We start from the raw sequence: 15,297 nt of genomic DNA on the forward strand, positions 1-15,297 counted from the left end.
CGTGGGGGAGGCTGCCTCCCCTACCCAGTGCGGGACAGCACAAAGGACCCCAAGGGAGGGCCCTGGGGGCGGACATCGTCTCCGGTGTCTCCCAGCCATTTGTAGAGTTGGGACACGGGGCAAGAGAGGGTTAATGGTTTGCCCAGGGCGGGCTCCGGGAATCCGCTGGAGGGGCTCAGGGCGCCGGTCTGACGGTGGGGACCCCAGGCGGCCGGTCGGGGAGCTGCGCGTGCACGGCGAGGATCTCGTGTTTACTCGGGGCGCGCGCGTCTGGAGCAGAGCGGGCTGAAGACTGGGGTGGAGCCCGGCGCGGCCTCGGGCGGAGGCCGAGGCCCCGCGCCCCGCGAGTGCTCGCTGCCCGGTGCCCGGCGCCCCGCGATGCCGCGCGCTCCCAGGCCCGCCGGGCTTTAGACAAGAAAGCGCTCGAGCTCCCGGCTCCGGAGCCCATCGGGGCCCGGGCGCGCCCCGCTCCTCGGTGGCCCCGCGGCCGCGGTGGGCGGAGCGGAGCGCGGGCGGGGCCCTTGGGGGCGCGGCCCAGGGGCAGGGCGCGCGAGCCCGCAGGCCGCTCCAGAGTCTGGCGAGTCCCCCGGAGCCCCGCTCTCGGTTCTAAGATGACGGCGAGCAAGCGGGTGGCGAAGGTAACCCCTCCCGCGCGGCTCCGCGCGCCTTCCCGGGCCCCCGCTCGTCGCATCCCGCCCTCTGCTCCCCGAGCCCGTTTAGGGGATCCGGGGCCGCTGATCCCTGCGTCCCTACCCCCTCCCCGAGGACCAGTGGGGCTGCGAGAGGGGCTGCGGTTTCGGGGGGTGGGAGGACATGGACGGGGGTGTCGACGGCTCTCTGAGCTGTGCTGGGGGATGAGCCGCCTCCCCCGAATCGGTTTCAGTTTCATTTCTCCTGCCAGAAACTGTGACAGTTACCTGCGTCCCGGGTGCGGGGCTTCCCCGGGGGCTCAGCTGGGAAAGAGTCCGCCAGCAAAGCGGGAGACCTGGGTTCGACTCCTGGGTTGGGAAGATCCCCTGAAGGAGGGAAAGGCTACCCACTCCAGTCTTCTGGCCTGGAGAATCCCATGGACTGTATAGTCCACGGGGTCGCAAAGAGTCGGACACGACTGAGCGGCTTTCAGTTTTAGGTGCGGGAAGGGTTGGTTGGTTCCTTGGCGTCTTCCTGCAGCCGGGCGCTGTGGTGGCAGGTGCCTGTTAAGCAGAGATAACCAGGGCCCCCGTGCTTTGGTGCCCGCTTTAGAGCCCGGAGAAGGGGGACGTCCCTGGCGGTCCAGTGGTTAGGACTTCCACTGGAGGGGGCACGGCTGGATCCCCAGTCGGGGAACTAAGATCCCTCAGGTCGTGCAGCGACACCTCCGCGACCCGCCCGCCCCCTCCCCCTCCCCGCCGCGCTCAGAAAAAAAAAAAGTCCCAAGAAGTATGGGACGCTGAGTAGGAGTTGAGAGCAAAGTTCTCAGGGTTTTCTCCGGAAGAAAAGCTGCCAGGGCGAACCCAGGAGGTTACCTGGAGTAGATGGTGTGAGTTCATTTGGTCTACAGATGTTGTTGAACGCCTCCCATACGCTGGTTCCTGCTCTAGGAAGTACGGAGGCAGAGAAAATGAAAAAAGTCTATCTTTTTTCTGATCAGGGACACAATTTTGAAGTGAGGTCGGGAAGGATGGTGAGGGAGGGATTTTCCCCAGGAGGTGGGAAAACCCAAGGTGTTTGGGGGACTGGGGTGTGGCTGGGATTGGAGATAGATGGGGAAGGTGGGGGAGTATTCCCTGGTGGCTCAGCTGGTAAAGAATCTCCCTGACGGTGGAGCAATTCTGGGGAGGTGGGTCTGACACCCCTGAGGCTTTGAGTCTCTCAAAAGTGCCCCTCCTGTGTGCAGGCATGAGGAGGGTGAACAGGAGGTGCTACCCTCAGCCTCTGGGAAGAAAATGATCACAGGTTGGGGCACAGAGAAGGCTCAGCCCCAAAGGACTGAACTCTGGAGGTTTGGCAGCGATGAGGCAGAGAGTTTTTCCCACCAAGCAGGAAAGCTGGGAGCCAGCCTGTGTCTCCCCGGCACCATTAAATGGCAGGTAGTTTACAGCGGTCATTTCAGCAACCCTGTGAGATGAGTCCTCTACCCCATTTTACAGATGGGGAAGTTGAGGCTCACAAAGACTAAATTGATTGTCCTGGGTCACCCGGCAGGCAGTGATGGGGCTGGGATTTGAGTCCAGGTTGGTGAGGCTCCAAGCCAGAGGTTCTTTCAGCGGCTTCTCTATTTTCATTTTCTGTTCCTCTGAGTCAGGTGATTTCTAGCAGGCCTTGGGGAACAGCTGTGTCTAACACAGCTGTTGAGACAGCTGTGGGTTTCAACACCTCCAGGCTTTGCAAAAGTCTTGACAGAACTCATGTATGACAGGTAAAGTCCAAGTTCCTTCAGTTTTGGTAAAGTTGGGAAAATGTCTCTTCCGGGGCTTTTCTGTGCACTGTGGGGCTTCCTTGTTGCTCAGGAGTCACAGACGATCCTGGAACTGGTAGCAGCAGATGCTTCTAGTTTGGGGTAGCAGATCAACGAGGGATCATAGACTCTGGGCCCTTTGTTGGCATGAACAGAGGTGGAGTGTAGAAGGATAAGAAACAGGGGATAAGGGTGTGCTTATATTTTGGGGCTCAGAGAAAGTATAGCAGGCGCACAGTGTGAAGGGTTCCCCCAGCCGTGGACCGTCTTTGGGGCCCTTTCTCTCTGCCTTTGTTTATACCAGAGTTTCACAACTTTGTCGCCACTGATATTTGACGTTGAGTCATTTTCTGAAGGATGTTATCACACCCCCGGTCTCTACCCACTGGACGGAGCAGCACTCCTCCACATGTGGCAGCCGGAAAGGGGTCTCAGTTCAGTTCAGTTCAGTTCCGTCCCTCAGCCGTGTCCGACCCCATGAATCGCAGCACGCCAGGCCTCCCTGTCCATCACCAGCTCCCAGAATTCACTCAGACTCACATCCATCGAGTCGGTGATGCCATCCAGCCATCTCATCCTCTGTCGTCCCCTTCTCCTCCTGCCCCCAATCCCTCCCAGCATCAGAGTCTTTTCCAATGAGTCAACTCTTCTCATGAGGTGGCCAAAGTACTGGAGTTTCAGCTTTAGTATCTATCATTCCTTCCAAAGAACACCCAGGACCGATCTCCTTTAGAATGGACTGGTTGGATCTCCTTGCAGTCCAAGGGACTCTCAAGAGTCTTCTCCAACACCACAGTTCAAAAGCATCAATTCTTCGGCGCTCAGCTTTCTTCACAATCCAACTCTCACACCCATACATGACCAGAGGAAAAACCATAGCCTTGACTAGACGGACCTTTGTTGGCAAAGTAATGTCTCTGCTTTTGAATATGCTATCTAGGTTGGTCATAACTTTCCTTCCAAGGAGTAAGGAAATCTTTTAATTTCATGGCTGCAATCACCATCTGCAGTGATTTTGGAGCCCCCCAAAATAAAGTCTGACACTGTTTCCACAGTTTCCCCATCAATTTCCCATGAAGTGATGGGACCAGATGCCATGATCTTCGTTTTCTAAATGTTGAGCTTTAAGCCAACTTTTTCACTCTCCTCTTTGACTTTCATCAAGAGGCTCTTTAGTTCCTCTTCACTTTCTGCCATAAGGATGGTGTCATCTGCATATCTGAGGTTATTGATATTTCTCCCGGCAATCTTGATTCCAGCTTGTGCTTCCTCCAGCCCAGCGTTTCTCATGATGCACTCTGCATAGAAGTTAAATAAGCAGGGTGACAATATACAGCCTTGACGTACTCCTTTTCCTATTTGGAACCAGTCTGTTGTTCCATGTCCAGTTCTAACTGTTGCTTCCTGACCTGCATGTAGGTTTCTCAAGAGGCAGGTCAGGTGGTCTGGTATTCCCATCTCTTTCAGAATTTTCCACAGTCTGCTGTGACCCACACAGTCAAAAGCTTTGGCATAGTCAATAAAGCAGAAATAGATGCTTTTCTGGGTCTAGACATTGCCAGAAGTGCTAGGGGCGGGTAGATAAAGGAACACCCCGGTTGAGAACCTCTGGTTTACACCCATTCAGTGTTCCAGAAAAATATGACCTGCCCTTGAATGTCTCTTTTTAAATACATTTATTTATTTTTTGGCTGTGTCATGTGGCTTACAGGATCTTAGTTCCCTCGCCAGGGATCAAACTCTGTGAAGGCGTGGAGTCCTAACCACTGGACAGCCAGAGAATTCCCTAAATGTCTTTTTATCTATTTTTTTTTAAGGTCTATTGCCAAGGGGAGGGGAAGAAGGGAAGGGCAGCGTTGAGTAGGGGGTAAGAGGTACAAACTATTAAGTATAAGATAAGCCACAAGGATATATATACTGTACAATATGGGGAATATAGCCAATATTTTATAATCACTATAGACAGAGTATAACCTTTAGAAATTGTGAATCACTATATCATAACATATAATATTGCCCAGCAACTATACTTCAATTAAAAAAAAACTTCTTTAAAGAAAAGAAAATACATTTTTGAAAAGGTCAGTTGTCCCACGAAAAGAACCCCAAATGGAGAGCGGGAGTCCTTGGTCTAATACTGACACTGAGATGTGCTGCACACTGGGGCGCACATCGCCGAGCACGACAACGTACAGCCTAGTGTTAACGGCTTTGGAAAGTCCCTCAGGGAAGAACTCGGTTTAGCCTAGTGTTTCCCAACGTGCTTGACTGTGGAATCCTTTTCCGGTAACAACTGTGAACTTTGCACGGGACACGCTGTGCACATCTGCTCTAACTGGGCCCTGTGCCCTGGGGCTTCGCCAGCTCTCTGCAGGCGGACTCCTGTTCCTGCTGCAGGGCCCAGCTCAGTGTCACCGCTGTGAGGCTTTCCTGCTCCCCACGCCCTCCCCTCTCCTCTCTTCTCCTTTTGAGAGGGTAACAGGCAGGAAGGCCAGGGGTCTCCAAACGGAGGAAGCAGGCTGCAAGCGTCAGACGTTTTTTTATCGCTCTCTTAAGCGGCAGGAGGAAACAAACAAGTGTGGGATTTTTTTCCCTTCTCTATATTTTTCTCTATATTTTCCATTCTCTAAATTTAAAAGGAGGTTTTTCTTAAAATTCTGTGTTGCTATGACGATCCCTGGCTCCACCTGAAGTTAACTTTTCGCAAACCTTGAGTTTACCAATGCATTTTCTTATGGAAATGTTTGTCTTATGCTATGTTAACGACCTGTGTATTTACCCTGGACTCTGTCTGTCTTCAAGTCGGTTCAGCTTAAGACTCAGAACCGATAAGGGCTCGACAAACCTGTGTGTTTTACTCGTGCATTGTTTTCCTCGTTGATGTTAATGAAACTATATATTTCCTTGGAAACCTGTGTTTCTTCAGCATTCATGTCAATTTCTTTATGGCCCGGGATGACTCACCTGGTGCCAAGGTCATCTCAGAACGCACCTGTGGGTGAGGGGCCTGGTGCCAAGGTCATCTCAGAACGCACCTGTGGGTGAGGGGCCTGGTGCCAAGGTCATCTCAGAACGCACCTGTGGGTGAGGGGCCTGTGCCACTCCGAGGTCTGAGACATCTCCTGTCTCTAGTTAGCGGCCTGCCGATAGAGTGTACCATGCTGTGAAGGCTAGCAGGGCGGCACTCTTTCTGCCCTCTTCCGATGTCTATGTCAGAAGCTTTCTCTTTTCATGCTTTAATAAAACTTTATGACACAAAAGCTCTGAGCAATCAAGCCTCGTCACAGGCCTGGGATTGAACTCGGTCTCCTCCGGAGGCCAAGAATCCCGGCGTCTTTCACGACTCGGCGACCACCTTTCCGTTTCCCCTCCTATTACGCGTCCACACTTTATTCATGGAATCACAGCGTCCAGTGAAGCTCTCGAGGGCGGGCCTGTGCCCTAGTGACCTGTCCGTGGAGGACGCTGTTGGGAGAGCTCAGTGGTGCTCAGGGGACGGGCCGCCTTCCTGGAAGGCAAGTCGTTGCTTGTCCTCTGGTTTCCCTGCTTGCCGTGTGGCGTTCTCCTCTGCTGCCGTCTGCCTGAGCGGTGCCCCCTCCCCAGGCCTGCTCTGGGGCAGTCTGACGGGGACAGGCTGGCGTCTCTGCTGCCCGCCCGCCCTGCCCCGAGCACGGTGAGGGCGTGTGGCCATGCTGCTCGCCAGTGGGTAGAGGGAGGCAGGGCTTCGTGGCTCCCTAGAAGAGAGCCAGAGGACAGACGTGAAGCACCTTGGGTTCTGGAGAAAAGACTCTTCAGAGAGCTGTGATGTTGTTATTTAGTCGCTCAGTCATGCCTGACTCTGCAACCCCGTGGACTGTAACCCACAGGCTCCTCTGTCCATGGGATTCTCCAGGCAAGAATAGTGGAGCGGGTTGCCCTTTCTTTCTCCAGAGGACCTTTCCCACCCAGGGATCGAACTGGGTCCCTTGCATTCCAAGGCTGATTCTTCACTGAGCCACCGGGGAAGCCCCAAGAGGTTTACTCCCAGGTTATAATATCTAGACCTGGTGATCTGCATCATCCTCCACCTGGTACCTACCGAGCTGGAGTGAAGCTAAAATCTGGCGATTCACTAAAGGCCCTGAGCACCGGGCCAGACACACTCTGAGTGCGAAGTGAATGCCGGCTTCTGTCCTGCTTGGAACTGGGGACGGTCTGCTGTGGGGGGCGGTGGGGAGGGTGCCGGAGGAGGGGAGACTCGGCCAGCTGCCCGCTCTGTGCCCCTACAGGAGCTGGAAGACCTGCAGAAGGAGCTTCCCAAGTACCTGCGGAACCTGTGCAGCGAGGAGGACAACGTGCTGGTGTGGCATGCGCTCCTGCTGCCTGTGAGTGTCCGGGGGCCCTGCTGGGGCTGGACCACTTAGGGCAGGGGCCGGGGCAGGGAGGGCTAGACTGGGCGAGGACGTTCCCTGCCTGAGAATCCTTTCTTCTTATTTTTGGCTGCACCGGGTCTTCGTTGCTGCACGCGGGCTCTCTCTAGTTGCGGCTGGGAACCAATCTCTAGTTGGGTGCCGAGGCTTCTCAGTGGGGTGGCTTCTCTCGTTCTGGAGCGCGGGCTCCATGACCGGCACACTGCCTTAGCTGCCCCACAGCGTATGGGATCTTCCTGGGCCAGCGATGAACCTGGGTCCCCTGCACTGGCAGGTGGAGTCCTAGCCACTGGCCCATCAGGGAAGTCATGGAATTCTTTTTTCACTGGAGATGATCATTGGCAGACGGGGGTGTCTCTCTCTACATTGATTGCTTCTGAGGTGCAGGCCAACTGATGAAGAGGCTAAAAGGCTTTTGGACTTAGTTGGAGACCCCTTCTTCAAGCCAGTAGCTACTGAGCTCATCTTGGAAGCTTCAGCAGACAAAGAGCATAAAAAAAAAAAAAAAAAAAAAGGCTTCCTTGTTGACTTAGTGGTAAAGAATCTGCCTGCCAGTGCAGGAGACATGGGTTCAATCCCCGACTCGGGAAGATCCCACATAGCCGGAGCAACCAAGCCCGTGCACCACTCCATTGAGCCTGTGGTCCAGAGCCTGGGTCCACAATGCCGGAGCCCACCTGCCATGACTGCTGAAACCCGAGTGCCCTAGAGCCCCCCTTTGCTGAGGCCTCACCCTTGGTCTTGCATCTGTGTCCCAGCCCCAGCCTCTGCACGTTATCGAGAACACATTTTCTTTATCTGTCCAGCATTTGCTCAGACATACCCATGACTACCACAGCTTCCTTTCTGCCTTCTGCTCAAGAAGAGGAAATTTCTTAAAACCTTGACTCTTTTTTCAAAAGGTTTATTTATTTGGCTGCACCAGGTCTGAGTTGCGGCCTGTGGGATCCGGCTCCCTGACCAGGGATCGAACGCGGGCCCCCTGCTTTGGGAGCACGGAGTCTTAGCCACCAGGGAGGTTCCACGTATGTCATCCTGACGGTCATCCTCCTGCCTTCTCTGCCACGAAGGTTTTGAAAGGGTTTGGAGCTTTCGCAACAGCCTGGAGGCCCCTGTGCGCTGTACTGGGGTCATCCGAGCCCCGGGGTCCCCCCACTAGGGGTGTGGATCACTGCTCCCATGTGGAACAGTCCAATCGACCGTGCTGAATCCCCATCTGGGCAGTGTTGCTGTGACCCTGGGCAGGTTACTTGTATGCACTGAACTTGTTTCATCTGGAAATCCTGATGCTAATACTATGAGTTCTCAAAATACTTACCCTAATAGCTGACACATATGGAGTGCTCGCCATGTGCCTGGCCATGTTCTAGATCCCTAACGTGAATCAGCGCAGGACTTCCCTGGGGGTCCGGTGGCTAAGACTCTGTGCTCCCAGCGCAGGGCACCTGGGTTCCATCCCTGGTCAGGGAACTAGATTCCACATGTTGCAACTAAGACTCAGTGTAGCAAATACATAAATAAACAGTAAAAAAAAAAAAAAGAAAGAAAAGAAAAGAAAAGCTGGTGCACTCTTCATTACCTTAAAAGAAAAGTGAATTGACTCATTTAATTGCCGCCCAAGCCCTGTGGAGAAGGCTGTGACTCTTTCTGTAAGGAGAGCACAGAGACGTTCGGCTGCTCGTCTAAGGTCGCACAGGCATGGGGTTGACAGAGCCACGACTCACACTCCAGCCACGTGGCCCGAAGACCACGTAACCCCTACACCCTGCTGCGTGGGCTAATGCGTGTCAAGCCCTTAGCAGCAGGCAGCACAGAGCGGATGCAGGAAAGCCTTCCAGTTGCTCAAGTCTAGAGGGTCTTCTGCTGGCTCTTGGCAACGCTTAGGCACTCCAGTTCCGAACTGTTGTTTTAAGATGGTAGAATACCCATAACAGTATGTACCCTCTTAACTATTTTTTTTTTTTTTTGGCTTTGCTGGGTCTCTGTCGCTGCAAAGGCTTTTCCCTAGGTGCAGTGAGCAGAGGCTACTCTCCAGGTGCAGGCTTCGCGCTGCAGTGGCTCCTCTTGTCATGGAGCACGGCTCTAGGGCGAGAGGGCTTCGGTATTTGCAGCTCCCGGGCTCTAGAGCACAGACTCAGTACTTGTGGCGCACGGGCTTAGTTGACTTCCCTGGTGGCTCAGACGGTAAAACATCTGCCTGCAATTCGGGAGACCCAGGTTCGATCCCTGGGTCGGGAAGATCCTCTGGAGAAGGAAATGGCAACCCACTCCAGTACTCTTGCCTGGAAAATCCCCTGGACAGAGGAGCCTGGCAGGTTACAGTCCATGGGGTCACAGAGTTGAACACGACTGAGCAACTTCACTTTCATGAGCTTAGTCACTCTAGAACATATGGGATCTTCCTGGACCAGGGATCAAACCCACGTCCCCTGCACTGGCAGGCGGATTCCTAACCACTGGGCCACCAGACACGTCCTAGAAAAATGGTCAACAAAGTAAATCCTAAAGGCTTTCATCACAAGGGGACATTTTTTTCCTTATTCTTTCTCTTCATTATTTTATATGAGAAGATGGGTGTCAGCTGAACCTATTGTGGTAATTCACAGCATATGTGAATCCAACCATCAAGCTCAACGCCTTAAGTTTAGTGATGTGTATCAGTTATTTTTCAATGAAACTGGAAAGATGTTAATTACCGATATAATAAAAAGAAGCTAAGGTGGTCCTGAGGATGCCTCCAGTCAAATTGCACCCATTTTTCAAGAGAGGAAACTGAGGCTTAGGGGTGGGAGGCAGCTGGCCCTCAGGCGCACAGCAGAAGCCAGGATCTGACTCGTGTGAATACCAGGCCAGGGCGCTCTGACCCACAGCCCAGTTGCTAAGTGAATGCACGTGCAGTCTGTGTCCGCATTCACGGTCCTTGCTCGGAGTGGAGCAGAGGAAGCCTGGGCCCCTGGGGCAGGGCGGGGAGGGCGGAAACCAGGCCCAGGTCCTGGGGGGAGGAGGGCAGCTGTGCCTCTGCCCAGAGCGTGACCCCTTCTCTCGCACAGGAGAGGCCACCCTACAACCTCAAGGCCTTCAGGCTGTGCATCAGCTTCCCCAGGGAGTACCCGTTCCAGCCCCCGACGGTGAAATTCACCACTAGGATCTACCACCCCAACGTGGACAGGGACGGGAGGGTGTGCCTGCCCATCATCAGCAAGAAGAACTGGAAAGCCAGCACCAGGACCTGCCAAGGTGGGGGGCCCCCCTGGACGGGGCCCTGGACTGAATGGGTCGGAGGGGGAGTCCCGGGACCGCTTTTGTGTCGGTTGCTCCTGTTTACTGTCGCTCAGTCGCTAGGTTACGTCGGAGTCCTTTGTGACCCCAGGGACTGTGCCCCAGGCTCCTCTGTCTGTGGAGTTCCCCAGGCAAGAGACTACTAGGGCTTCCCTGTAGCTCAGACGGTAAAGAATCTGCCCGCGACGCGGGAGACCCGGGTTTGATCCCTGGGTCGGGAAGATCCCCTGGAGAAGGACATGGCCACCCACTCCACTGTCCTTGCCTGGAAAACTCCATGGACGGAGGAGCCTGGTGGGCTACAGTCCATGGGGCTGCAAAGAGTCAGACGTGACTGAGTGACTGAATTCGTTGAATTCCCTTGTCTAACTCAATGAAACTAAGCCATGCCTTGTGGGGCCACCCAAGACGGAAGGGTCATGGTGGAGAGGGCTGACAGAATGTGGTCCACTGGAGAAGGGAATGGCAAACCACTTCAGTATTCTTGCCTTGAGAACCCCATGAACAGTGTGAAAAGGCAAAATGATAGGATACTGAAAGAGGAACTCCCGAGGTCAGTAGGTGCCCAACGTGCTACTGGAGATCAGTGGAGAAATAACTCCAGAAAGAATGAAGGGATGGAGCCAAAGCAAAAATACCCAGTTGTGGATGTGACTGGTGATGGAGGCAAGGTCCGATGCTGTGAGGACAGCCGAAGGGGCGGGCCTAACAACGATAAATGCATCGCTTCATTAGGCACTCTGACCCTGCACTAAAAGCATCACACGGTATCTTTTTAGTTCACTTTTTTTTTTTTTTTTTACTGAAGTATGGTTAATTTTGAGGGAAGGAAATGGCCACCCACTCCTGTATTCTTGCCTGGAAAACCCCATAGACAGAGGAGCCTGGCAGGCTATATAGTCCATGGGGTCGCAAAGAGTCGGACACGACTGAGCGACTTGGCTTTACTTTTATGGTTCATTTACAATGTTGTGTTAGTTTATGGTCCACAGCAAAGTGATCCGGGTATACACGTGTATATGTATTCTTTTCATACTCTTTTCCACTGCTGTTTATCACAAGGCACTGAGAACAGGTTCCCGGGCTGCACAGCAGGGCCTTGCCGTCTGCGTCTTTTGCGTACGGCAGTCTGTATCTGCTCACCGCAAACTCCCCGCGTAGCCCTCCTCTCCTGCTTTCCCCCAGGTCTGTAAGTCTGCTTCTGTTTTGTAAATGAGTTCACTTGTATGTTTTTACGATTCCACATGTAAGTGATATCATATGGTCTTTGTCCTGCTCTGCCTGACTTCCTTCACTTCCTTTACTTGATACGGAGATCTCCGGGTCTATCCGGACGTTGCTGCAGATGGCCTCTGTTCACTGTTGTTTGTGGCTGAGCAGTATTTCCCTGTACGTGTCTGCCACATCTTCTTTATCCCCTTGTCTGTCGATGGACATTTAGGTTGCACTCGTGTCTCGTCTGTTGTAAATGGTGCTGCTGTGAACGCTGGGGTACACGTAGCTTTTTCAATTAGCGTTTTCTCTGGGTATATGCTCAAGGGTGCGATTGCTGGACCATTCGGCAACTCTACTTTTAGTTTTTGAAGGAACCTCATGCTGTTTTCCAGAGTGGCTTCACCAATTTACCTATCCCACCAACAATGTGGGAGGGTTTTCTCTTCCACCCACCCTCTCCAGCATAAAAATTCACTTTTTTCTTCCGTATGGTATTTTTGGTATACATCCATGGATGGCCAATTGAAATTATAATGGATTAATCATAATTCAGGAATACAAAAATGGAGCTGGGTGGCCCTTGAGGACTTGGTCTCACATACGTCCCTGCACCACTGAGAACCTGAACTTTCTAACCCAGGCAACCAGCCATTTTTAACACACCAACCTCATTCAGTCCTCCTAGAAGCCCCTTGAAATAGTGCTCTCACCGGCCCCATCAGGACACAGGCGTGTGAGAGCTGAGCTCTTACCTGAGCTGGCAGGTGGTAGAGCTGGGATTCGAGGCCTCCCTTGGCCGGCTCTGAACCTCGCGGCTCAGCAGAACTTTCTTCAGTGATGGAGTCGGTACATAGCAGCCGTGTCCAATGCCGCAGACGCTGGCCCCATGTAGGTTTCAAGCACTTGAAGTGTGGCTGTTGTGACCGTGAACTGCTTTGCTAATTGTCGTGAATTTCAATTAATTTAAATCAAGATGACCACACATGGCTGGCAGCTACATGTCGGGCACCGTGGCCCTAGTCTATGGACGTAATCAATATGTGATCAGTCCTGTTTCTGGGGACTTGCCTGGTGGTCCAGTGGCTAAGACTCCACACTCCCAATGCAGGGGGCCTAGATTTGATTCCTGGTCAGGGGACTAGATCCCACAAGCCGCAACTAAAGATCCATAATGAAGACCCAGAAAGGCCAAATAAATAAATAAATGCTTTTTAAAAATATCCCACCTCTGGATCAGCCCAGGAGTTCTTAACCCTGGAAACAAGAGTGCTGGGAAGAGAGGGAGGCGTGGTCCTTGGTGAGCACCAGAGCTCTGCAGAGCGCCCCGAGCCCAGGGCCGCACGCTGGTGTGTGTGCCTACGGGCACGGGGGGAGGGGGACACTGTCTCCGCCCAGTTCCCGAAGTCACCCGTGAAAAATTTCAAGCCACAGGGCAGGAGTGGTTTCCAGTCTTGAGCCTCAGAACCCTTTTTCCCCAAATAAAAAATTTTGGAATCCTATTACTGTCTCCATGGACATGAATTTGAGCAAACTCCAGGAGATAGTGGAAGACAGAGGAGCCTGCGTGCTGCAGTCCTCAGGGTCTCAGAGAGTCAGACGCAACAAAAGCAGAGCGGTTCTGGCTGAAAAGGGAACAGAACCCGGAAACCATGTTGATCTCACCAACCCCCGCGACGGGGGTTGTGACACGGTGTGAAAACCACTGACTGCCATCTGATTTGCTCGTAGAGCCGTCCTCAGGCGTGGGTTGGTGTGGGTTTCAGGGGGATCTGGGAGTGGGCAGCATCGCTTCCTTCCCAGGAGTTTTTTCTCTCCCTCCTGATGTCCTGATCCGACTTTTCTCCCCAGTCTTGGAGGCCCTCAACATGCTGGTGAATCAACCGGAGCCGGGACAGCCCGTTCGGCTGGAGCTCGCGGAGCAGCTGACACAGGACCCAGAGCTGTTTGACCAGATGGCCCAAGAGTTCACCCTCCAGTTTGGAGTGGACCGGCCCTCCTAACCCAGCTTCTGAGCCGCCTGCTTTCTGTGTGACGGATGGACGCCCCTCGTGGATGGGGGACCAGAGCCTCTTTGCGATTTTGCACTTGCTCATGTCTTCCAAGATTTCCTTCTTAGGTTGCGTGTGTGTGTACGGGGAGGGGACTGCCATTATGAGTGTGGACCCACTGGCCACAGATGTGCTTTCCCCAGCCCCTTTCTCTGCCCCGGAGCCAGAGGCATTTACGTTTGCAGACTCAAAATCCAGCTCTCCAGTGCTCCGTGATGGGGGTTCCTGGTCCCACCGGTTGGTCCATCTTAGAGACTCAGGCCACCTTCCCGGCCAGATGAGCAGCCAACCCGAATCCCCACCCCCCACAGAGCCCTGCTTGGGGGGCAGCAGATAGGAGGGGGCCGGGGGAGGAGGGACTCTTACCACTAAGTACTCTGGGGATGGAGTGGTTGAATCGTAGACTTGTATAGATTTAGGTGCAAAACCTTTCCGTTTCCACTGATGAATCATAAAGTGAAGAATCTCCTCTCCACCCCAGAAATCTGACTGTACGGTCTTTCGCTTTGTTTTTTTTGGCCGAGCTGGTATCGTCACTGCTGGCTTTCCTGTAGTCTCGGCAAGGGGGAGCAACACGCTAGTTGCAGTTCCTGGAGTCTCGGCAAGGGGGAGCTCCTCGCTCGTTGCAGCCCCCGGCGTCCCATCGCACGTCCGCTCTTGCCGAGAGCGGACTCCAGGACGCAGTAGCTGCAGTTCGTGGGCTGGGTAGTTGTCGCACGTGGGCTTAGTTGCTCTGCGGCCTGTGGAATCTTCCCCGATGAGGGATGGAACTGGCGTCCCTTGCACTGCAAGGTGGAATCTTAACCACTGGGCCACCAGGGGAGCCCTGACTACATGGTTTTTAACCCACTGCTGTCCCGTTCGGAGGCCGGTTCCTAGCGTCAGCTTTATGCACGGAGGGGTTTCCCTTCCAGCTTGAGTCCAGGGGGAGCCAAGGAGACCGTGCGTTTGCTCAGCTGTTAAGCACAAGGGTCCACCTGAGCGTTCACTGAGGGGGCAAGTGGTTCATCAGGAGGAGGCTTGTTTAGCTGCAGTCGAATGAAAGATGCCTGCTTCCCCATCAACGGAGGGCTCGCAGGGCATGGAGCCTTGTGTGACCCCAAGCGCTGTGGGGAAAGCTGGCTGTGAGGGACCCGGCCACCCTCAGCCAGAGGGGTCGTCGACCCACCCACAGGAATAACGCCCCCGTTTTATACAGGAGGCAGCCAAGGCTAACCGAGCACTCCAGTGGGTTGCCACGTCCACTCTGCTGACCCGGGCAGAGTCCACACCTCTGGCCACAGTGCCGAGCTGGCGGGCTTTCATTTCTGTGTTTTTCCTGAGCTGTTCTCATCAGCGCATATGCTCCCAATGGCTGATAAAGCCAGACAGGACTGTTAGCAGGACATTAGGGTCAGCTCCGGGCTTCCTTGGTGGCTCAGCGGTAAAGAATCTGCCTGCAAGACAGGAGATTCCCCCTGGAGGAGGGCATGGTGACCCATTCCAGTATCCTTGCCTGGAGAATCCCATGGACAGAGGAGCCTGGCGGGCTGCAGTCCACGGGGTCGCACAGAGTCGGACATGACAGAAATAGGCAGCTGCAGCAGTGTACTCAGCTCTAGGGCTCATCTCTAGTGAGCAGCAGAAAAACGGAAACAAAACCTCAGCCAGAGTTCAGGGATTACCTCAGCACAAAGGAGGAGCTTCTGGAGGAGCTTCTAAAACCACTGGCCTTTTTTTTTTTTTCATTTTTTTGGCCGCACCACACAGCATGCAGGATCTTAGTCCCCTGACTTGGGATCGAACGCATGCCCCCTGCAGTAGAAGTGTGGGTTCTTAACTACTGGACTGCCAGGGAAATCCCCAAACCACTGGCTTTTCAGAGACAGAACATGGAGTATCTTAGAGTCAAAGAAATCACCTCCGGGTC

General features: G+C 53.9%; 1 protein-coding gene across 1 annotated transcript; it reads left to right on the top strand.

Moving 5' to 3' along the window:
- Positions 1 to 282: 282 nt before the first annotated feature.
- Positions 283 to 13,877, top strand: UBE2L6 (ubiquitin conjugating enzyme E2 L6). The gene is made up of 4 exons (XM_027562284.1): positions 283 to 638; positions 6,706 to 6,801; positions 9,897 to 10,083; positions 13,189 to 13,877. Exons 1-4 carry the CDS (start codon positions 612 to 614, stop codon positions 13,338 to 13,340), a joined length of 462 nt encoding a protein of 153 aa, XP_027418085.1. The 5' UTR covers positions 283 to 611; the 3' UTR covers positions 13,341 to 13,877.
- The last annotated feature ends 1,420 nt before the right edge of the window (positions 13,878 to 15,297 follow it).

Source organism: Bos indicus x Bos taurus, chromosome 15, assembly GCF_003369695.1.
Source record: "Bos indicus x Bos taurus breed Angus x Brahman F1 hybrid chromosome 15, Bos_hybrid_MaternalHap_v2.0, whole genome shotgun sequence".
Classification (NCBI taxonomy): Eukaryota; Metazoa; Chordata; class Mammalia; order Artiodactyla; family Bovidae; genus Bos; species Bos indicus x Bos taurus.